General features: G+C 35.6%; 2 protein-coding genes and 1 long non-coding RNA gene across 5 annotated transcripts; 2 read left to right on the top strand and 1 right to left on the bottom strand.

Moving 5' to 3' along the window:
- Positions 1 to 4,713: 4,713 nt before the first annotated feature.
- Positions 4,714 to 5,785, top strand: LOC147928652 (uncharacterized). Its single transcript, XR_015579233.1, has 2 exons — positions 4,714 to 4,787; positions 5,043 to 5,785. It is a non-coding gene; the product is annotated as an uncharacterized LOC147928652 (long non-coding RNA).
- A 7,943-nt stretch (positions 5,786 to 13,728) lies between these two features.
- LOC104742222 (protein WEAK CHLOROPLAST MOVEMENT UNDER BLUE LIGHT-like 2) lies at positions 13,729 to 16,589 on the top strand. Of its 2 annotated transcripts, none has more exons than XM_010463197.2 (3): positions 13,729 to 13,999; positions 14,092 to 14,673; positions 14,754 to 16,589. In XM_010463197.2, the coding sequence occupies exons 2-3, from the start codon at positions 14,134 to 14,136 to the stop codon at positions 16,425 to 16,427; spliced, it is 2,214 nt and encodes a 737-aa protein (XP_010461499.1). In that variant the 5' UTR covers positions 13,729 to 13,999; positions 14,092 to 14,133; the 3' UTR covers positions 16,428 to 16,589. The 2 variants fall into 2 exon arrangements, with proteins under 2 accessions (XP_010461499.1, XP_010461500.1); XM_010463198.2 differs by having other exon boundaries at positions 13,742 to 13,999; positions 14,109 to 14,673.
- On the bottom strand, positions 16,522 to 18,030 carry LOC104742223 (photosystem I chlorophyll a/b-binding protein 5, chloroplastic). 2 transcript variants are annotated; one of them, XM_010463199.3, is made up of 5 exons: positions 17,535 to 18,030; positions 17,328 to 17,460; positions 17,122 to 17,234; positions 16,836 to 17,032; positions 16,522 to 16,759 (listed from the first exon to the last, which is right to left on the bottom strand). In XM_010463199.3, the coding sequence occupies exons 1-5, from the start codon at positions 17,717 to 17,719 to the stop codon at positions 16,617 to 16,619; spliced, it is 771 nt and encodes a 256-aa protein (XP_010461501.1). In that variant the 5' UTR covers positions 17,720 to 18,030; the 3' UTR covers positions 16,522 to 16,616. The 2 variants fall into 2 exon arrangements, with proteins under 2 accessions (XP_010461501.1, XP_087340514.1); XM_087484388.1 differs by having other exon boundaries at positions 17,122 to 17,218; positions 17,535 to 17,763.
- Positions 18,031 to 23,367: the final 5,337 nt, after the last annotated feature.

Here is a 23,367-nt window from a genome sequence, read left to right as displayed (position 1 = left end):
CTTGTTGCTCATCGTGTTAAGCTTATTAGGCATACACCTGAAACACATAAGAGAAGAAAAACAAAAACGTGTAAGTAGAAAATGAAAAGAAAAATTTAGAGGAAATTAAAAACTCAAATCTAATGGTAGATCAAAGAGTCCCCGGCAACGGCGCCAAAATTTGATATGCTCAAATTAATCCCTAGAGCTACTCTCTCAAATTAAGAGGTCAACGTAGTACTTAGGGGTCGAATCCACAGAGACTCAAGTCTACACAATAAATTATAGAGTTTTTTAATTATGCTAAACAGATTAATTTAAAATTGAAATAACAATGCAAAGTATTAAATAAAAGCTGTTGTAAATTCAGAAGATCAAAAAGCTAGGCCTAGGAAATTTCTCAGGAAATTACAAATTATTAAATCAAGAAATAATTAGGATTCAAGCAATTAAGAACAGATCTAGAACTCTAAACACCTTTGTAAAATAAATCAGTTCTCAGTGCAAATATTATCTAATTTTAAAACAAAAAAATCCAAATCTCTTTGCAAAATTCTAGGTTAAAAATCAGCTTTAAGAACAAGTTAGATTGTTAACATAATTACTAAATCAAATCTCTTTGCAAGAAGTAATTTTGCTCATCAAAAGGTTTTATCAAGAAAATCAATTATATTCTCATATCAATTTATTTTCCTAGGTTATTAATTCTAGGTGATCATTCAAGAATTAATATGAAGAACAACCTATGATGAAGATCTAGAAAGATAATGAATCCTAAATAAACAGATCTAATAAATCATAAAATCCCTGTGAAAAACCCTGAACCTAACAAGCAAACTACTTAGGCATATTCAATGAAGAACAAATCATAATTCTGAATAATAAGCAATTGAAATTAAAAGAGTAAAAAGGGAGCTTCTGAATTCTTCTCTCAAAGCAGTTCATATCTCTCTCCCAAAAGCTCTCAAAATCTCACAGGGTTGCAGAAAATAAAACTTGCTAGAATAAAAGTTAAGGGTTTCTAAAACCTAAAAATACTGTATATATGTCCTAAAACACGTTAGAGACTTATGTTGCAATTATGGAAGACTTCGGGCAAAATTTGTAAAACTTCCAATTATGAAGACTTGAGTCGGATTGTCTTGGTGTCGACTGATGCTCCTTTGGTGTCGGTCGACGTTGGTCACATGATCAGACTACAAATTGATTTCTTCCGGTTAAATGCACCAAAATGATCCAAATCGCTCCATTTCGCTCATTCCGTGCCAAAATCTTAGAAAACCTGTTAAGACTCTAAAACATCCTACAAAACAAATCAAAAGACTCAAAAAGCACACTTATATCATGGTTAAAAGCCGTAAAAACCATGATATATTATTATGCGAAGTCAGCAGATATCAACACCACAATTGTTGCATACCAAGTGTTTGTTATAATGTCATTGGGAACAAAGTAGTTGGTAAGAAGTAAGAAAGTTTGTTGTTGTCGTTGATTTTGATGTCTTCAGCTTCTTCGGTTTGTAGTTCATCAGTTACAGAGTGGCTTAGTATTGTTGATGAGGCAAAGTATGGTGGTGGTGGAGGATCTTCTGGTTCTAGTTATCCCCGTTTTGAGATTTTTGTATATTTAGGAATAGCTTACTAAAATTAAAGAACGCATTCCTAAACATTATGAAATTCTTCCTAAATTCAAAGAAATGAATTTATGAATCTTCTATTCATGTGGTGCCTTAATGTATCGCAAATTACTCCAATATGATGAATTTTTTGCACTTAATTGTTTTCAATCATTATGAGATTTATACATCATCACTTTAAAATGTAATCTTCATATAATATTTCAACCATTATTTTTATGAAGAGCATCCTGAATTTCATAGTGTATTTCTTGAATATTATTTTAACTTTCCTAAATTTGAATAATTGTGTTTCTAAATCTCTATTTTTGTGTGTGTTTGCTTCAATGTATCAAATATTACAGATTGCTCCACTAGTGAGGGGTAATGATTTCATTTTTGTGCACATTCTAATTTTTGGAAATCTAAACTTTTTTTATGAAAGTCATCATGAAGTTCAATAAAATCCTTCCTGAATTTCATAACAATTATTTCCAAATTTCATACAATCCTTCCTGAATTTCATACAATTCATAATCCTCCCTGAAATCAGAAAACCGAGAGAAGAGAAAAAAAAAAAACCAAGTGAGTTCAACGTGTTAATCGAGTAAAACAGTCAGTAAATCAAGTAAAGATGGTGAAGTAACAGACAAAAAGGAAGAAGATTCAAAAGGAGGAGGAAGAAATTCAAGGGAACATGAGAGAGAGAGAGAGAGAGAGAGAGAGAGAGACCATACACCTTTGATCGGGACAAAGCCAAAGATAAGAGACGGTAACATGAGCAGATTCCATAGAAACAATGATTTGAACAAGTTGCAAAACAGAACACATTATATATAAATTTGTGCTAGTTTTGGAACATTTGAAAACATGTGCTAATTGTGGAAGAAAAACTTAAAATGGTGCTATTTTTGTCAATTTCCCTTTAAAATATTCTCACAAATAGAAAAAAAATAAGGAAATTAGGTTGTGATGTAACAAGTTTCTTTCAGCTACGGCTACCAAAGCTGATTAAGTTCTTGTGGACGAAGCCTCACCTAATAATTATGGATGTTGGCTGTAAAATGGAAGATTGAAACATTAACTACACAAAAACGTAATTACATGGTCCAACTGTAGTTACTACATGAATCATTCCTACTATTAAAAGAAAAGTCGTTTATAAAACTAACCTTAATTTTGTAAAGATTTACAATTAATCTATTTAAAAAAGAGTAAAAACGAAATTTTCCCCAACTAAAAACGGATAAAAACGCGGATCAAAATTACTTGGTAATTTAACCCAGTTTTATGTTATAATCTCAGTCGTTCATTGGCTAACTTTTTTTAAATTCTGACCGTATATTTTGAGATCTTTTTAATCTTAGCCGCCCATAACTATGTCAATACTTAAGTAAGAAACAAAATTCTGACCCAGAACTTTTTTTTCTCTCTCGTCTCTCTCTCTCTTAGCAGAACAGTGGGCGAAGATGTTCTGGGATTGAGTTTTACAAGGAGAAAGTGGCGGCAGCAAAGCAGTACGTAAAGATATCGACACTCTCTCTTTCTTTTTTTCTTCTCTCTATTGGTAACGCCCCGACCGTCATATCTAGTGGGCCCCATGTCCAATTCCAGTCCATTGGCCCATCTTCCTTAATGGGCATCACATGTTCTCACTAGGCCTGTGAGCCCATCCATATCCAACGGTCGGTTTGCTACGTCCGAGAGGTTTTAAAGACTTGTTACCGTCCCTATAAATCACCACATGATTTTTCCCTGTGTTTTGTCCTCACACAATTCCGACAGTCACTTCTCAGAAGGTCACTCATCCTGAGATTACTCCAGCATAAGCACGCTTAACTGTGCAGTTCTTTCAGAACCCTTGACCGAAAAGATAAGTGCACTTTGGTGACATAGGTGGCCAAATCAATTCTTTTAAACCTCTGCGCATGTCACTGAAACCGGGGTGTCGCTTCTTATATTATCGTACGTCCACTAATAGATATGTAAGATCTATTTTGATTTCAAGTTTAAAGGATAGTAGGTTTGATTTTGGGTATTGTTTTCGTTTCTAATTGTCTGATTTTTTTCCATGTTTATTGATTGAATTTTAAAGCAATTTCTAAATTCTGTTTGTGTTATGGATGAGTAATTCTGATTAAACTTTTGACATAGATACTAGCAACTGATTTTTTCAGCTTTTAGTTATCCAATATATGCTCAAGAGTGTTCGAATTTTTTTAGAGGATTATTGGTTTATTGTTTTTGCAGAGAGTCAAGGATATGATGATGACAAACCAACCTACTCGAATTGGATGACAATGGTCTTGTTCTGGAAATTGAAGTCACACAACAAAGAACCAAACATTTTTCACTGTAAGGTATGAAAGTCTTACAATCTTTTCGATTTCTATTTAAAAATAGTGTAATATTTTTAATCTTTCATGTGATTGTGTACAGATTTAGGAAGCTGGTGTATCCTCATGAAAAATTGTTTATGTTTGTCTCTAAACACAAACCAAAGATAGAGAAGTACATCTCTTTCTTAAGGTAAGTTATTTCTTAAGCTTATAAACCAAAGGGATTTAAAGAACGGTTCAGTGATACTGAAGTGGTCATTGATTTATCAAAATCTTTGTTTTTCTTTCGCTAAAAGGTTCTTTTCTACGGTGTACAAGGAACATTATCCACTTGCTTTGGGTGATGAGGTTTGGAAGCTGAAAAATATTTGACAGGATGTGACTTACAATGTAGATACACCATTTGTTAGCTGAAGATAGATTTTGCTTTGGATTTCTTGGAGAGTTATTAAGTATATCATCACCATCACTCTTTTTCTCCCTCTTACTACTAGGTAACACAACTGTATACAGTCTCAATCTATCACCATATAAATTTAAGTTGATATAGAGACAAACTGTGCTGTGTATATATGGTATATAATAATATAATTGGTGGGAAGCTGAAGCTAAAAAGTGAAGGCTTTAATTTGGGTGTGAAAGCAGGTGAAATAAAAAAGAAGAATAAACATAAGAAACATGAAGAAAAAGCTCTTCACGTTACTGATCATGAACTCATAAAAGGTAAGACACTACCGCTTCATTCTCATAAAGATGACTTGTGTATAATATTATCTATTTGAAGTACATCCTCCTGAAAATCTGTTTGTGTTTAGGCTTAAGCACTAAACACAAACCAGAGATAGAGAAGTGAAGTACATACCTTTCTCTCTTAAGCTTATATATAAACTATAGGAGTTTTAAAAACGGTTCAATGAATCTTTGCTTTCTTATATTAGCCTTTTTGGGGTTTCAAGGGTAAACTATAGGAGTTTTAAAAACAGTTCAATGAATCTTTGTTTTCTTATATTAGCCTTTTTGGGTTTGCTTATTTCTTATGAGTTTAAATTCTTCTTTTACTTTTGTTCTTCAACCACTATTTTCTTATGTTTTGGTTGTTTAATTTACAGGTTAGTTCATGCTTTAAAAGGTTACAAAATATGTCATTTCACGTGAACGTTTGATGGAGGGACGTTTATACTATCTAAATCATTCTAAGATAAGTCACTAGGTTTTGCAACCAAATCACTCTTTCTCACCTTTCTCATATCTTCAGTACTTAGTAGCAAAAAAATTAGTTACAGCTCGAGCTGCTCCAGTGAAACACAAGTTAACAAGGAAGATCCTACATATAAGACTAGACAAGAGGCAATGACTCTCTCAAGATCTTTTAAGGAAAAGCAGACCACACACTTATCGCCATCAACATCATCATGAGGATGATTTTCTGAGGAGGAGAAGATCCGCTTTACAATGTGAAATTCGCATAGGTTAAAAGACCTATTGTGGGAAATAGCAAAGCAGTTTAGTATAGAAGATGTGAGCAGATATGATTTGAAATACTTAGATGAAGACAATGAATGAGTTTTGTTGAGATGTGACCACGCGCGATGTAATGAGTGTGTAGATGTTTGCAGATCTTTCCCGGGACAAATAATTAAGCTTTTGCTTCAGCTCTCTTCTCAGTGGATGCCCTTCATGAGAATTGAAATGACGATGAAGAGACAAAGATAGATTTTACATATAGTCTGTGTTGGCTTGCAAATGTAGATACACAATTTTTATCCACATGTCTTCTCCTGTGTTCTTCCATAAACTCTGATTATACATACACATTCTTGTGTTTAAGTTGCATTGCAATCATTAGGAAAAATCAAACAGTACTCAACAAGTGACAATGAATTTTTAGTTACCAAAATGACAATTGCTTTGGCTATATAACTTCACTAGAATTCCAAAATTTTAATCTTGACATTTTTTAAAAAAAATGTTAAAACAGAGAGTTGTCCTTACATAAATTCATTTTCCTATTTTTTCTGATATCACATAAAATGTAGATATTAAATTTGGAAATGAAATGTTAGTATTCCACTTATGAATTAAGCCATTCAATTTTTTTTTAAAGAAATATATTATTGGAAAATTATTTACCCAGTTAACACCGATATTAGAACATTGATTTGAACATGCTTATATGTTAACTAATTGTCCTAATATGAAAAAGGGAATGACAACGATGATCAACACAAAAATAATCACTATATTACATACTAAAAAAAATAAAACTAAAATAAAAGATGGGGCGAGACAGGACATGATAAGATGTGTTTCTGTTACAATTGAAAAATACTATATAATTTCAACCGAAATCTAATCAAAAGCCGATTGAAAATATTTAATAATAAGATTTATTTATTTTTAAAATATACTCTTAATATCATAAGAATTATCTTAATGTTTCTGCACATAATTTCATATCATAATGTAAATTAAATTCTAATTAAAAGTCCAATCTATTTATGGTATTACGATGAGAAGTAGTAGATATGAGACAAAAATGAGTAATTCGTATAATAGAAAAATGGTACTTAAACGATTTACAAAAAATGTTGACTCTGTGACATGTAAATAAGTACTTTGAGACGAGTATTTTGAGAATTTTGGATATTTTTAAAAATATTTGAGAGTTTTTGAGAATTACAATTTCTACTTACTATATAAAGTAAACATCCAAATGAAGAATACATGTATTTCGTATGAATGTTTTAGCCAAAATTTATTAATAACATTATTATATGGATAATTATTTAAACGAGAATGGATATGGGACATAAAAATTAAAACGGGATGGATTGGGACGAGACGGGATGAGATGGGATGAGATTAGACAAGATTTAACACCTGTAACCAAATTCCTTTAATATTTTCAACAAAACACAGACTGCTTGATTATTATGGATGGATTGCAAAAAATTGTATATCTTCTAGTTGATAAAGATGATGTCATGTTTACTTTCGGTACAAGTTGCACTATTCTATATATTGAAATGATTGCACCCGGATTCCAAATCCTCACACATGATCTGCGGGAAACGATTTCACCGGAACCCCATAATTTCGACGAGACAAACGGCGTAGAAATCGCTCCTTGCAAAAACATCCACAAATACACCAAATCCACCTCATCTAGTTACTGAGTCGTATAACCAACCACCCCTAGCGATCGAGTAACAAGAGAGGTGGGCTAGAATATTTAATTATGTCCAGCCACGAACAACACTTCCCCACAAACACTCCAATTCACTACCCATTCCTCTAGTGTCGAAAAACACCTCAACCTAATGTCGAACGTCACCCATCGCACCACTTGCGAACAAACACACATACCAACGCTCACGGAATCACTTCCGTCAATTTCTCCTCATCAAAACCTAATTCCAGCTATCCTCCTAGGACCCAAATGCACAACAACATGCTGGTGTTGACCGACATCACCTTGGTGTCGCTCGACACCCCAAATTTACCCCAGAACCGTCTATACCAGACCACAATACAAACACTTGATTAAAAAACAAACCGACCGTTCATTTCACAAACCCACCGTTGGATATGAAGCTTATAGCACCACAAAGCCACCTACCAAAATTCAGCCAAATTGGACTTCGTTTCATCCTCCAAATATTGCCCCGAAGTAGCCCTCTGGAACCAGTTCGGGCTGTTCATCCGCACAGAAAATGTCGATCCAACATCCCTTCAAGCTCCTTCTTGCCGCAAAACCCTAATCCTTCACAACCATCTATTTCCTAATTGATTAAACATCAAACAACACGACTTACCTGGATAACAACCATGAGAAAGCCTCATTGACTCTCTTAATCCACCACCAAGTAATCACATCAATCTCCTTACACATGAAGAGGATGGATCTCCTTTCTCCTCCCTTCCAAATGAGAGCACCACAACTCTTTTGTTTCTCTCCTGATAGCAGGATTTTCACCTAGGGTATCAATTCCCTATGCAGTTGTAGTACAAAGGGTTATCAATCCAAATGGTTGTATTGCTAACAGAGGAGATATGAACAGAAACAAGCAAGTCAAGCCAAGCAATAATTGGGGTTTTATCTAACAATCCTAAATTAGGCAAAGGCAAATAAAAGAACAAGAACCACACGACCTATGCACTCGATGCAAGCATTCGAGTACAAGATCGGGTGGGAGTGATCGGATTAAGAAGAAAAGTATGAACAGCTCGAAGGTATACACGAAGCTGGTGATCGAGTACCAGTTCGGGTAAGGGGTCGAGTTATGAATAAAAACGTAAACAATCAAGATGCGAAAGCTCCTAAGGATGGGGTAATCGACTCCTAAGTGTTCCTGACCAATATGGGATGTCCTACATGCCTCAAGCAAATATTTCCTAGACAATGAATCTCTTAAATCTTGCTAAAACACTCTCGTAATATAAACAATCAACCTTGGTTACTCCCCTACCCAACTCTCGTTGGAGAAACATGACCAAGCATGCATTACAAACCGATTCATTATTGTCAACAAACTCCTTACACATATAATCTCTTAGGTTAAGTGAGTAAATCTCTAGCATTGATTGATTCGAGCATTTCAACAACATCTCTCGATGGCAAAACACCCTAGATCTAGTCTCAACCTCTCTGTCTGAAAATAGCATTAAAAACATCAATCTAGAAGGAAATTTATATAAAATAAACATTCAAGCTAAGACATCCTAACCGATCAAGAACACTTATTTATCTATCCCATCCCTAGAAACTTTATTTCACTACTCATATCTCATGGAAGAAAGCATAAAAACACAAATAAACGAAAATTGTATTGTATTGAAAATAAAGTAAAAGTAGAAGAGTACAGAATCGAAACTAAAAAGAATCCTAACAAAGTGGAAAAAGAGTTCTTGTCGCTCAGTTTCTCTCCCTGAAGTTCTCGCTCTCTGTTTTGAGGGTCTGCGGCATGCTAGGGCGAGAGGAAGAAGAGGGAGGTTTATATATGGAAACCCTTTTAACCTAGCTGCTCGGTCCTGCCTGAGGGTATGCTCGAGGGGGTGCACGAGGTTCAAGTCGGGTAACTCCTCGGGTAGGTCTTCAAGTTGTTCTTCCTGCTCTTAGATCCTCCTTGATCGGGTTGAGGTTCAGACTGTTCTTCTTGCACAATTGCTCCTTCGGGTAGATGCTCGGGATTGACCTTGTTTTTCCCCATTTTAGGCTCTTAAGCACCTATTTTCATCCAAAATGCACAAATGCAACAATGCAGCACCCTAAATGGTCTAAATGCAAATTCCTACAATAAAGGACCTAAAAATGCTAAGGGTAGGGTATATATAATGCAAAATATGGACAAAAATGGGTGTCTAAAACATGTAAATTAGAGAGTTATCATCTCCTCCTAGAACTACCAAACAAATCCCTCTGCTCCTCTTAACCCTCCTCAAGGCTCCCTTTCTCTCAGGATCAAACTCCCAATCTTCCCTTTTTCTTCCTCCTTCTCTCTTAGAAGCGACCAAAGACTCCCCCCCTAGGAAATAGGCTGCTCGTGCCTTTTAAAACAAGACTTAGGGTTTCCAAACTAAACCAAGCTAAACCAATCGATTTTGAAATAAACCAAACAACTACCTATTTAGAGGTGTCGACTGACACCCTCATTGTGTCGACCGACACCCACCCAAAACTAGGTTCGGGATGTTACAGTTCTCCCCCTCTAATAAAAGATTCGTCCTCAAATCTGAACACACCGCCACTCATCCACAAAACTTATCCAACCACAGTCGTGATGGTTCGCACCATCCAACCATCTGGTCTGCCACAACCAGGACACCACTGGTCCAAACTACCCTGACCCCACTCGTCAACCTATCCTGACCCCACCGGTAAATCCAAACCATACTCTCCCAATCATCACAACTCTGGTCCCCCCGACAGGCATACACCTGACCCTCCCGATGAACACATAGAAACCCCGAGATTGAACCCCCATCAACCCTGAGATCCACATCCGGTCTCAACTGGAAACCAGAGATTGAACTCCATCAATCTCCTAAATCCACATCTGGTAACAATAGGAAATCTGAGATTGAACCCCCATCAATCTCTTTCATCTGCATCCGGTAACAATAGGAAATCTGAGATTTAACCCCCATCAGTCTCTTTAATCTGTATCCGATCACAATAGGAAATCTGAGATTGAACTCCCATTGATCTCCTTAATCCACATCCGGTTACAATGATTATCCCCACATCCTTGACACTTTTGCCTCCAACTCATCTGCTTTTAGGTCGCAACCTTCAAGTCATACCAATCACACTCTCAGACCCCCCGTCTTTGAGCCATACCGTCTCACCCTAGGGTCGTCACCCTCGAGATCTCGGTACCAGGAGAACCCCCATCTCCTCTGCCACCCTCAGGACCACAGTCCCTCGAGCTATCGGTATCTAGGGAACCCCCGTCCACTTAGGAGAACCCCCATCTTCTCATGAGTTGTTCAAGACCCCCCCCCCCCCCCCCCCCCCGCACTTACAGTAAACGGTCATAATGTCTATAACATTTCTTTAACCACAACCACCCCCGTGATCCGCGTAAAAGCATCTCAATGTCCTACCAACCACCATATCTCCCAGAACATCACCACCGCCATAGCCACCTCCAGGCCTCACTCCAAAACATCCCAACCAATTTGGATGTTCAGACGCACTCTTTCCAAAAATAGACAAGTTCTAACTCCCGTAAAATTTTCCATTTTTGGAAACTTTCTATTTATGGAAACTTTCCATTTCTAGAAATTCTGAACTATTTTCCTAGACAAGTCTATTTCCATTAAAGAGCTTGTCCTAGGACCGTATACGCTCTGATACCATATTGAAACGACCTGACCCGGATTCCCAATCCTCACACAGGATCTGCGGGAAACAATCTCACCGGAACCCCATAATTCCAACGAGATAACCAGCGTAAAAATCGCTCCTTGCAAAAAAACTTCCACAAATACACCAAACCCCACCTCATCTAGTTACTGATTCGCATAACCAACCATCCCTAGCGACTGAGTAACAAGAGAGGTGGGTTGGAATATTTGATTTTGTCTAGCCACGGACAATACTTCTCCACAAACACTCCAATTCACTATCCATTCCTTTAGTGTCGAATGACACCTCCACCTAGTGTCGAACGTCACCCATCGCACCACTTGCAAACCAACACACATACTGACGCTCACAGAATCACTTCCATCAATCTCTCATCATCCAAACCTAACTCCAGTTGTCCTCCTAGGACCCAAATGCACAATTACGTGGTGGTGTTACGTGCTGGTGTTGACCAACACCACCTTGGTGTCGTTCGACACCCCAAATTTACCTCAAAACCGTCTATACCAGACCACAATACAAACACTTGATTAAAACACAAACTGACCGTTCATTTCACAAACCCACCATTGGATATGAAGCTTATAGCACCACAAAGCTACCTACCAAAATTCAGCCAAATTGGACTTCATTTCATCCTCCAAACATTGCCCCGAAGTAGCCCTCTGGAATCAGTTTGCGCTGTTCATCCGTAGGTGTTGGTATCGACCGACACCAAAATGGTGTCGAACGACACCAACCCAAAAATCACGACATCCGAGCTTCCCTTCAAGCTCCTTCTCGCCGCAAAACCCTAATACTTCACAACCATCTATTCCCTAATCGATTAAACATCAAACAACACGACTTACCTGGATAACAACCATGAGAAAGCCTCCTTGACTCTCCTAATCCACCACCAAGTAATCACATCCTTCTCCTTACACATGAAGAGGATGGATCTCTTTTCTCCTCCCTTCCAGAGAGCACCACAACTCTTTTGCTTCTCTCCTCCTAGAACTACCAAACAGATCCCTCTGCTCCTCTTAACCCTCCTCAAGGCTCCCTTTTCTCTCAAGATCAAACTCCCAATCTCCCCTTTATCTTTCTCCTTCTCTATTAGAAGCGACCAAAGACTCCCTCCCCTAGGAAATAGGCTGCTCGTGCCTTTTAAAACGAGACTTAGGGTTTCCAAACTAAATCAAGCTAAATCGATCGATTTTGAAATAAACCAAACAAACACCAATTTAGTATAAAAGAGAACGAACACAAGACAAAAAAATTCTGATGGATACGAGACGAGACGGGACGAGACAAGACTGTAAGAGACGAGACGAGACGAGATGAGACGGGATGAGAGGAGATGGGTTGAGACGTGTTTCCCATTCCAAAGTAAACATGACTAGATTTAATTTTATAATTTTTACATGAAAAATAATACATCTGTGCTATAGGCCTATAGCACTCGGATTAATATATTTTTTAGCCATTTTATTAATTTAAAATCTATACTAATAAAAAGTAGGAGCTATAAGCTCATAAGACCATCCACATAGAATTTTAAACAACCAATAGAAATTTGACATATCACTTATTAACATTTTATACAATTTCCAGAATTTTCTATATTAAGAATTATTTTAAACTACCTATCATGATTTGACATGTGATTCATTAATATTTTTTAAATTTACAGAACTTTTTAGAAAAAGGAAAATTTTAAATTTATGGAAATCAAAGAACTAAGCACAATATCCCACATCGGCTAGAAATTTTTTAGACATTGGTTCAGAACCAGTATAAATAAGATTAATATGCCTCCAACAACGAATGAGCAGGAAAGTTTGATTTATCAGGCATCCAAGTTTAAAAGTTTTATTTGGTTTGATCTGGTGTTTGATTTGATCAAATTAAAACTTTAAACAGTTTCAAAAAAATATTATAATATTTAAAAATTTTACAAGTTTAGATATTATACATATTGAAACTTTTAAAAATTCTTAGCTTTTAAAAAGTTTTTAAATATTATAAGTTTAAAATTTTAAAAGTTTAAAATATTATAAATATTGAAAATTTTTAAAAGGTTCAAATTTTATATTTCGAAACCTTTTAAAAGTTTTAAATATTATAAATATTGATGCAAAACATAAATTATCTTATTCTTTCATTAGTTTTTTATTTTTGGGTATGATTTAATAGATGAGTTGATATTCTTTCATTAATTTTTTATTTTTCGGTCTAAGGAAAAAGGATTGACATTGCAAGACCTTGTTTGAGTCAAATTTTGAGGTTTAAAGAAGAAAGATGGACGACAAACACACATGTTTTATTAACCATCAGTTATGGTTAGAAATTTTTGTAACTTTATCCAGAACCGTTTAACAAACGGGTAAACGGTTACGTTTAAATACGGTTACGGTTGAAGCGGTTACTGTTATATACGGTTACGGTTATTTGATAATCTGATATGGTTGATATTATTTGATGATATAATATAATTGATATTATATATTTATAATTAATATGTTCTTATAGTGTACTCATATTTCTATATATCATATGATTCATATTAAAAAATAATTATTAGTATATTTTATTATGTTTTTAAAATATTATAAACCAAGTAAGAATATGTGAGGTCATCAGTTTAGAATATGTGAGGTCATCAGTTTGATTTGCCTCGCCTGGACGTCAAGTTAAATTTATGATTTTTTTTATCAGATTTGATTTTATAACATAACTGATTTTTATATTTTAAAAAATTGTGTATCTAAATTTTTTTTTTTCTTAGTACTAATTTTAATTTTTTTATGAGATAATATTTTATTACCGTAATCAATCATATATAATTTTTATCAAAATATATCAAATAAACTCACGCATAGGGTGAATTCAAAACCTAGTCTATATAAAAATATTTTTTCTGTGTTACTACCTAGTTAATTATATAAAAAAGGAAAATTAAAAGAACCAACAGATGTGAACGAGAGGCGTGGCCTCCACGCCCTAGTGGACATCTCCGTTATTCCCTTTTTTTTTCTTTCTTTTTTCAAATCTTTATCTTCTGTCTCGTTTCTTAAAATTTTGTTCTCATTGTTCATCTTTAGTTTCTGATAATCGTACGTTGGCGTGATCTGATCTAAAAATTATATATCTCTTCAAATTATCTCCCAGAAGATTTGTCTCGCATTTTGTAGTATTTCTTTTTTTATGAAGGTACGATATGTTAAAATCGCATTTTGTTATTTTGATTAATGAATCCCTTTTGTTCATATGATCACGTTATAATCTTATTTAAATGCGTGTAGTGATTTCATTTGTGTAGTTGCGTTTGTGAGAAACCCTAACCAATGATGGATGATGATAAAGTTTCCAATGAGCTCTGTTTATTCCCTGATCTCAATGTCCATAATGTCCATACCTCGACGCCTTTTGGTAGTATCGTATTCGATTCATCCATTTGTGATCTCCTAAACTTGGAAGATGGTGGAGATACGCCAAATCTTATACCGGAACATAACCCGTTTTTTGATTCTGTGGATGGACATCAAGAAGCAGAGTCGTCTCCGAAGGTGTACATTGCACCAAGAGTCATGACAAACCATCAAGACTCGTTTTCGCTAGATTCTCGAGTAGACGACTATATCGAAGACGCAAGGATTTTGCCTGGCTCACCTGGAGGAATTCAAGATCTTGATCTCACACGTCTTAGAGTTCCTGGCTCACCAAGAGCTTTTGGGCATCCGAGATCATCTGGATCCCCGCGTTTCGGGTCACCAACAAGTCCTATCTTGATCGATACCGCTGCACCTTTTGAATCGGTTAAGGAAGCAGTTTCCAAGTTTGGTGGGATCACAGACTGGAAAGCACATAAAATCCAGACAATTGAGGTACTAAAATAAAACTTTTGCCTTAATTTTCATTGGACCCGTCTTGTTCTTAGTATCTTGTGTTTTATTATTGTCTCCAGAGACGGAAGACAGTGGATCAAGAGCTTGAGAAGATACAAGAAGATATGCCTGAGTACAAGAAACAAGCAGTAGTAGCGGAAGAGGTGAAGCAGCAGGTGGTGATGGAGCTTGAAAGGACAAGGAGTGTTGTCCAAGAGCTAAAACTTGAGCTAGAAAAGGCTGAAAAAGAAGAGCAACAAGCGAGACAAGACTCTGATCTTGCAAAGCTGAGAGTGGAGGAAATGGAGCAAGGGATAGCCGATGAGTCGAGTGTTGCATCAAAAGCGCAGCTCGAGGTGGCTAAAGCGAGGCATTTCTCAGCGGTTTCTGAGCTAGGATCTTTAAAAGAAGAGATAGATATAATGTCTAAGGAGTATGAATCTCTGTTGAGGGAAAAAGATTCCACTGCCAAAAGAGCTGTGGATTCAGTTTCGAAAGCTAAAGATGTAGAGAGGAAAATGGAAGGTTTGACTATAGAGGTACTTGCCACTAAGGAGTTGCTGGAGTCAGCGCATGCAGCTCATCTTGAAGCACAAGAAAAGAAATTCGATGCAGCCATGGCCAGGGACCAAGACGTTTATAATCAGGAGAAGGAACTCAAAATGGTTGAAGAAGAGATTGAGAGGGTTAGACAACAGATTGATGCAGCTGATGATGTGAAAACAAAACTACAGACTGCTTCTGGCCTTCAGCAAGACTTGAGAGCCGAAATAGCGGCTTACAAAGACTCAAACATGGGGAAGAGATACAACAGTGACATACAAGCAGCTGTTGATTCCGCGATGAATGAGCTTGAAGAAGTAAAATCAAACATTGAGAAAACAAACTCAGAGGTGAAAACATTGAAGATAATTGTTGGATCATTGCAGTCAGAACTCGAAAGGGAGAAGAGAGATCTATCAGATTCCAAACAGAGGAACAGCGAAGAATCAAGAGAGGAGAGATGCACAGAAATAGCCAAGAAGTTGCAAGAAGCGACCAGAGAGGCAGAGGAGGCTAAGTCACTTGCCGTAGCTGCTCGAGAGGAGCTGAGAAAGGCAAAGGAAGAGTCGGAAAAAGCGAAAACAGGATACTATGCGATAGAGAGTCAGTTAATAAAGGCGAAAAAGGAAATGGATGCAGCTAGAGCTTCAGAAAAGTTGGCCTTAGCTGCAATAAAAGCGTTGCAAGAGACTGAATGTGCTAACAAAATCGAAGACATTAGTAGTTCACCAAGAAGCATAATCATTTCAGTTGAGGAATATTACGAGCTAAGCAAGCAGGCACATGAGGTAGAAGAGGCAGCAAACAGGAAACTAGCGGAGATCGTCTCCAAGATCGAGGTGGCTAAGGAAGAGGAATCAAGAATCTTGGAAAATCTTGAGGAAGTGAGTAGAGAAACAGCTATAAGAAAGGTAGAGCTGCAAGAAGCAATGGGGAAAGTTGAAAAAGCTAGAGATGGGAAGGTTGTTATGGATCATGAGTTGCGAAAATGGAGGTCGGAAAACGGGAATAGGAGTCCCGAGGGGGGAAATAAGGAGAACTTAAGCAAGTCGAAATCGGCTTTACATAAACCAACATCGTTTGCGTTTGGTGAGCAAGGAAGCAGTAGTAGTAATGTGACGACCCCTGAAACAAAAAAGAAAAAGAAAAGGTTCTTTTTGTTGCCAAAGGTCTTCATGTTCTTGTCAAGGAAGAAGTCATCCAACAAGTGAGTTTATTACAGGTAGGTTTTACTGTCCTTTTTTTTTAACATATTCTATTTGTATGTTGAGTATCTGAATTGAGAGAGAACAGTGAACTTTTAAGTTTATTGGTTAGAACAGATTTATTGTACTCTTAAATGAAATAAAGGTATTGATACACTTGTCGAATAATCGGATTTTCGTTACAAAAGAATGTACTTAAGAAGCAGAGGTGAAGAGGGTTTGAATAATGGTCTTATGCCACGGATTTGAGAGATGCTCCACAAGGTTATCAATAGGGCCAGTGTGAGTCACAGAGGCTTGAACGAAGAAGCCGAGCATCACCATCATTGCTAGACGACCTGTTAAAAAAACCAATCAAGCAATGTCACACACACAGAGATTACAAGTAAGGAAGCAAACCAATGAGTCTATTACCATTCTTGATCTCTTTAAGCTTCCAGTCATGAGCATTTTTAATGTCCTTAGCCAAGCCTAACGGGTTCAAAAGCGGTCCTCCGGGGTATCCAGGCTCAAGCCCTTCGAGTGCTGCTTCAATTCCAAAGAAGAAAGATTCTTCTTTTGCTTGAGATCCCGGAGAGACAAAATCCATATACCTTTTAGTCTCAGCAAACCTGTGGAAACAATAAAGAATCATTCTAAGCTTTTGTTGGCTAACAATATAGTTATTAGATATACATAGATAATGAGTTTGATTCATTACCCCATAAGTAGGAACTGTACAAAAATGAGTGTTTTTGTGCTAGCAAAATCAAATTTGACAGCTCCAGCTTTATACCAAACCGGTAAATCACGAATCCCTGTGGTCCGAAGCAGCTATGTAATGCAACCAAACAAACTTCTAAGCTAGCTATGTTTTGAGATATTTCAACATTGCAAAACTGACAATGTTGGAGATTAGTGATTTACATCTGTGAAGAGTATTCCTGCAACACCGAGCATGGCGAAACGAGAGTGAACAAGCTCTGCTTGAACATACCATTTGAAGCTTTCCGGATCCTCTCCTAACCCGAGTGGGTCGAAACCATAATCTCCAGCTAACCTTTATTTTCAAGAACACAAAAAGATGGTCTAAATCTAAAGCTTTTGTGCAAATGGAGACAACAAGGAACTCACTTTCCATCAAGATAAGGAGGAGGGTCGAGGCCAGGTAGCCACGTGGGACGTTCAACAGCCACCGTCGGATTTATGCCTCCTCCTGCGGCTCTGACGGATGAGATTCTTCTAGTGATGAAGGATGAAGCATCGCGACGATGGTGAAGAAATCCTCCGGTGATGCCTCCACGTAAAACAACGGCCATTTTGCTCTGTTTTTTTTTTTTTCCTTACGTTTGTGTTCTGCTCTGACTCTGTTATTGTTATCGGCAAGTTGAAGCTAAGAAAGTAACGTGGTCCACGTAAATTAGTCATTTTGTTAAAATCCGTAGAAAAATATAAATAAAAAAGGGTAACTATGTCTATTTAGAATGAAACGGTTTGAAGTTTTAATTATATCTCATAATATTTATGTTTTTGTCTTTTGTTTTTAGCATTCTATGGTACCTTGGAAAGTAAAATGAAATAAACCCCAAATCCTGACTAGAGTATGAAAGAGTTCGAAGTGATGGACAGTATTGCGAACTGAAGTTGTTGAGACTTGTCTAGGTTGCAAAGAATTACAGTGTACACGGAAAAGAGGTGAGCAAAAGGAATTGTAATAAGATTTTACAGGAAGATGGAAAAAAGAAGAAGAATATGTTATCTATTTTCTATTTAAAATTTGGGATAGAAACGAAATTTCTCCAAATTTTAAAACATAACAATAATAAAAAAACGTAAGACTCGGAAAACAATAGCCGCTAAGAAATTTTCAAGACACTAATATCGAGACAACCATTCTAACCACCACCGCCAGTGCCGGTGAACTCACCGGTGCCGGACTGTCATCGCGTCCTCTTCTCCTTTAGCTCTATGTCCCTTTGTTACAACTTTTTCCCTTTATTTATGTTCTTTTTTCTCCCTTTTGTTACCTTACCAAACCTACCCACATACTAGGCTTCTGGTGAGATGTTCAATTAAATGCAAAGGAAGAAGATGATGTCCGGCCTTCCCCATATATTTGAGTTATGTGTATATTTATTTAAACAATACACATGATTTTAAAACTAGTAATTAAATGAAACTTAAATCATTAAAAGTTACCCGTCTACGTGTTGGAGGATCCATGTCTAGATTTATATTACTATCTTGTGAAGACATATCTATAGTCACAAACAATATTAAATTAGTTAATAAATAGAAAATTAAGCTAAAATTAAACAAACTATTATATGCCCTGTTTTAGAAATCGTTAGGCGCTAGTCAGGCGGTCGGACTGTGCCTAGCGCCTAACGAAAATATCGGAGATTAAACAGGGACTAATCAGAGATTAGTTTTAGAGTTATTTTATTAAATTAATAAAAAATATATATAGTATTAAATATATGTATAGTTCTGTTTATGTTAAAATAAAAATATCAAATAAAATATAAAATTATAGTATTGTCTTTAAAATTACGGTAAACACATCAAAACATAATTTAAAATAAAATTTATGATTTTCATTAAAAGTTTGTATATTAGTTATTGTAAAAAATCATAAACTCTTAATTTAAATGTCTAAATAACAAAAAAAATACATATTTGATTTATATTTGGTTCTAAAAATAATCATTATATACAAAATTAAGCGGAAAGTAATCGAATTGTACGGGTTATAATCAAATTAGACAGGTATAATTAGATAATCGATGCTAGGCGGGGATTAATCATTAATCGAGGCGGAGATAGTGGACCTAGCGATTTTACGGGGCGTAATCGGTGCTAGGCGGAGATTTTTAAAACAAGGATCCTATGTATATTAATAAACTAGCTCATCATGCTTAAAAATTAACTAATAAATTCTCAAATATCTACTATAAACTAAACTAAAAAGAAAATAAGGTGAGAAAATAAAACTTACTTATGACTTTGAGATGAAATAAATGGTTGATTACTATTTTTTAAGATTGAAGAGCTTCAATGTTTAAAGAGAAGAGAGTCATCTCTAGATCTAGTTTTTGTTTTCGGGAATATGAATTTTTTGTTGTGAATTTTAATATTTATGAGTGTATATATATATTTTGAAAAGTAGAAAGAAACACAAGTTTAACCAATAAGATGAGCACTCAGATTCAACTAGTTTAGAGCACGTTTTTACCCAAATTTTATTGTACGCAGAAATAAACAGAAATAATCGGACCAATAGTACAATTCACACAGTACGCAGTTTCTTTTCAATTTCAGACTAGTATAGAGTTTTATAGTATGGAGAAGTGCATACTAGTTTGGAATGGTGAATGACTTATTAACTCTCTAATTTACACTTTTTTTAGGCATCTTTTTATCCATGTTTTGCATTGTATATAGCCTAACCTTAGCATTTTTAGGTCCTTAACCTTAGGAATTTGCATTTAGGCTATTTAGGGTGCTACATTGTTGCATTTGTGCATTTTGGATGTAAACAGGTGCCTTGGAGCCTAAAAAGAGCAAGAATGAGGTGAAACCCAAGCATACACCCGATGGAGTGATCGTTCAAGAAGAACAGTCTGAACCTTAACCCGATCAAGAGGACTTGAGCGCAAGAGAACAACTCGAAGCCACATCCGAGGAGGCACCCGACCACTAGCCTCGTGTGGACCTACGGGCAGAGCTGGGCGTCTAGGTCAAAGGAGTTTCCATATATAAACCCCCTTCTTATTTTCTCGCTAGACACGCCGCAGACATTGACGAACCAGAGAGCGAGAGCTACTGAGGGAGAGGGAGAGCGATTTTTACACTTTCCAAGCTTTGTTAGGATTTGATTTTAATTCTTTTTGGCTATTTTTCCACAGCTTTTTTTGTATCTTTACACTTCTGTCTCTTTTTCAATATTTCATTATTCGATGCAATTCTCATTCGTTTGTGTTTTTATGTCGTTTACCATGAGATCTAAGTAGTGAACCAAAGTTTCTAGGGATGGGTTAGGTTAGTGAGTGTTCGTAATCGAATAGGATGTTTTAGATTGATTGTTCGTATTAAAAATCCCTTCAAGATAAGTGTTCTTAATGCTAGTTTCAGACCGAGAGGTTGAGACTAGATCTAGGGTGTTTTGCCATCGAAATATGTTTGTTGAAATGCCTGAATCAACTTATGCTAGAGATTTACTCACTTAGCCTAATAGATTAGATGAGTAAGGAGTTTATTGACAATGGTGAATCGGGTTTTAATGCATGCTTAGTCATGTTTCTTCAACAAGAGTTGGATAAGGAAGTGAATATGATTGATTGTTTCTACCACGAGAGTGGATTAGCAAGGGTTATAAGTTCATTGTCTAGGGAATAGATTGCTTGAGGCTTGTAAAATGTTCTAAATCGATTTGGAATACTTAGGAACCGATTACCCCATCCGTAGGAGCTTTCGTATTTTGATAGTTTACAGTTTTACATCAACTCGCCCCTTTACCCAAACTGGTACTCGATCATCAGCTTCGTGTATATCCTCGAGTAGTTTATCATTGTGTTCTTGATTTTGTTTACACCACCCGATTGCCTACTCGATCTGGTACTCGATTGCTTGCATCGTGTACTTAGGCCGAGTGGTTCTTGTTTTATTTCCTTTATTTCTGCTCACCTTAGGTTGTTAGATAAAACTCCTATTTTTACTTGGATTGACTTGGATTGTTCTGATCACATCTTATCTGCTAGCATAACAACCATTTGGATTGATAACATTTTGTACTATAACTGCATAGGGAATTGATATCCTGGGTGAAAAACCTGTTATTAAGAACGTATTGGACAACCCTTCACAACCTATGTAAAAATAATTAAATGTCATTAGTAAATATTTGGAAAAAAACGTTAGTGGTCAAATATTTGAAGGAAATATTTTTGGGCTTTGTTAGTTTAGGATAGTAATTATAAGTTGTATTTGGTATGAATGATATTCTATTAATGCTCATAACTGTTTGTTTTTTTGGCAAAGATTTCCTTAATTTTTTATATTAATAATTTTTGGTGTAAATTGTTTTGCAGATTTGGATTTTGTTTGGATCCGAGAATATTAATTTCAGATTTGAATAGTGACATTTGATCCGAATTCATATATATCGAGTAACAAATGGTTTTATCTAACTAAAAGATCCAATTGCAAATTTCCAGGTTATATCAATAATTAAACTTGACCGAATACCGTTGAATGTCTCATTTATCATTACTTACATTGTTTTCTAGTCTTTGTTGCTGGAGGTATTTTCGACCGAAGTGTAACCTCCCGACCGCCACTTTTTAGTGGGCTCTATGTCCAATCTCAGTCCATAGGCTCACTTTTCTTAATGGGTCTCACGTCCTCTCATTAGGCTCATGAGCCAATCCATATCCGACGGCCTGTTTGCTACGTCCGGGAGGCTTTAAAAACTTGTTACCGTCCCTACAAATCACCACATGATCTTTTCTTGTGTTTTGTCCTCACTCGCACAGTTCCCACAATCACTTCCCGAAAGATCACCCATTCTGAGACTACTCCAGCATAAACACGCTTAACTCTGGAGTTCTCGTAGGACATTGACCGAAAAGATAAGTGCACTTTGGTGACATAGGTCGCCAAATCAATTTTTTCAAAGTTCTCCACAAGTCTCTGATACCGAGGTGTCACAAGAAGTTCAACTTGTCTTTTACAAATATAGGAAAACATCAAAAATATATATATATTTTATAATATATGATTTTTTATCTAATAGCTTGTAATTATCTTATATGAGAATGCGATTCAGATGGATTTTTCAACAAGATTCGTGCTCGACTATAGATTTTATTTCCTAGTTTTCGAGTTTTCGTTTGAAGTTTAAACAATGACGTATTTGATACATTATGATTTATTCGAATTGATAAAATAAAAAGCCGAGAATGAGATATTCGAATTGAAATATATAATAACAGTTGAAAGGCTTAGACTATGGACAATGGAGGTGTTGAATCATTAATTCAATACATAGTTGAATTCATACAATGAGGTTGTTGAAAAATGAAAAAAAAAAAATCTAAGTGAATTCTTTCAATATATGTTGAATAAACAAAAGACTATATGACACATGATACATTATTCTTGGTTGTAATAGTATTTTATACTTTTAATTTCACCCTAACTATTTGACATCAAATTTTTATTTAGTTTTATTTTTACATCAAAATTTATTATTTTTCATACTTTATAAAGAGAGACTTGTTTCATTTTATATAACATATAAAAATATATAATAAAATAGATGGAGTAAAATGTTGGATTTTATTTTTAAAAACCATTGTAGATGATAAAAAGAGAATCTATGTTGAATTATTAGGTGGAGTAAAGAAAAGATGATGTGGAGTGTCAACAAGTAAAAAAGAAGGTGTTGAAAAAAAATCAATGTACATAATCATTAATGTTGATAAAATGAGATGGCAAATTTGGTTGTTGATAAAATTCAGCACCGTTAAAAGAAAATTATAGGTCAATTTGATATAACATTACAAATTTTGATAGACCAAATTAGTAAATTGTAGGTTGCTTACATTTTTTTTTTGGCAAAAATGTATATGAGAACATGTGGATGATTGAATGTCTGAATTATTTTTTCCATCAATTATTTCAAAACAATTCTATATAATTGTACAATGCAAAGGCAACTGAGATGTTGTTTCAGTCGTTTATGTGATACAGTCCAAAACTGTTTCGGTCAACGCAATGCAACTCCAACTTTCTATTCTTTTTTTCGATGTTGCAGTTGTCTTTCATTCATTAATTTTATCTTCAATATCTTAAAAAAAAAATAGTACTGTTTTACCCTGAGGGAAATCTCGTTAACTGGACTGAAACTACGTACATAAGAAATTCTAAGTGAATTCTTTCAATATGTTGAATAAACAAAAGACTA

Source organism: Camelina sativa, chromosome 14 (genome assembly GCF_030686135.1).
Source record: "Camelina sativa cultivar CO46 ecotype springtype chromosome 14, ASM3068613v1".
In the NCBI taxonomy this organism is placed as follows: domain Eukaryota; kingdom Viridiplantae; phylum Streptophyta; class Magnoliopsida; order Brassicales; family Brassicaceae; genus Camelina; species Camelina sativa.
Note: the sequence above shows the minus strand (reverse complement) of the source record. Positions and strands in the feature narration are given on the sequence as shown.

Excerpts from the sequence above, each read along its gene's own strand:
- LOC104742222 (XM_010463197.2), top strand. The coding sequence starts at position 14,134 with ATGATGGATGATGATAAAGTTTCCAATGAGCTCTGTTTATTCCCTGAT. Across the intron at positions 14,674-14,753 it reads ATAAAATCCAGACAATTGAG|AGACGGAAGACAGTGGATCA; the intron begins GTACTAAAATAA and ends TATTGTCTCCAG.
- LOC104742223 (XM_010463199.3), bottom strand. The coding sequence starts at position 17,719 with ATGGCCGTTGTTTTACGTGGAGGCATCACCGGAGGATTTCTTCACCAT. Across the intron at positions 17,235-17,327 it reads CAGGAATACTCTTCACAGAT|CTGCTTCGGACCACAGGGAT; the intron begins GTAAATCACTAA and ends TGCATTACATAG. Across the intron at positions 16,760-16,835 it reads GCTTAAAGAGATCAAGAATG|GTCGTCTAGCAATGATGGTG; the intron begins GTAATAGACTCA and ends TTTTTTTAACAG.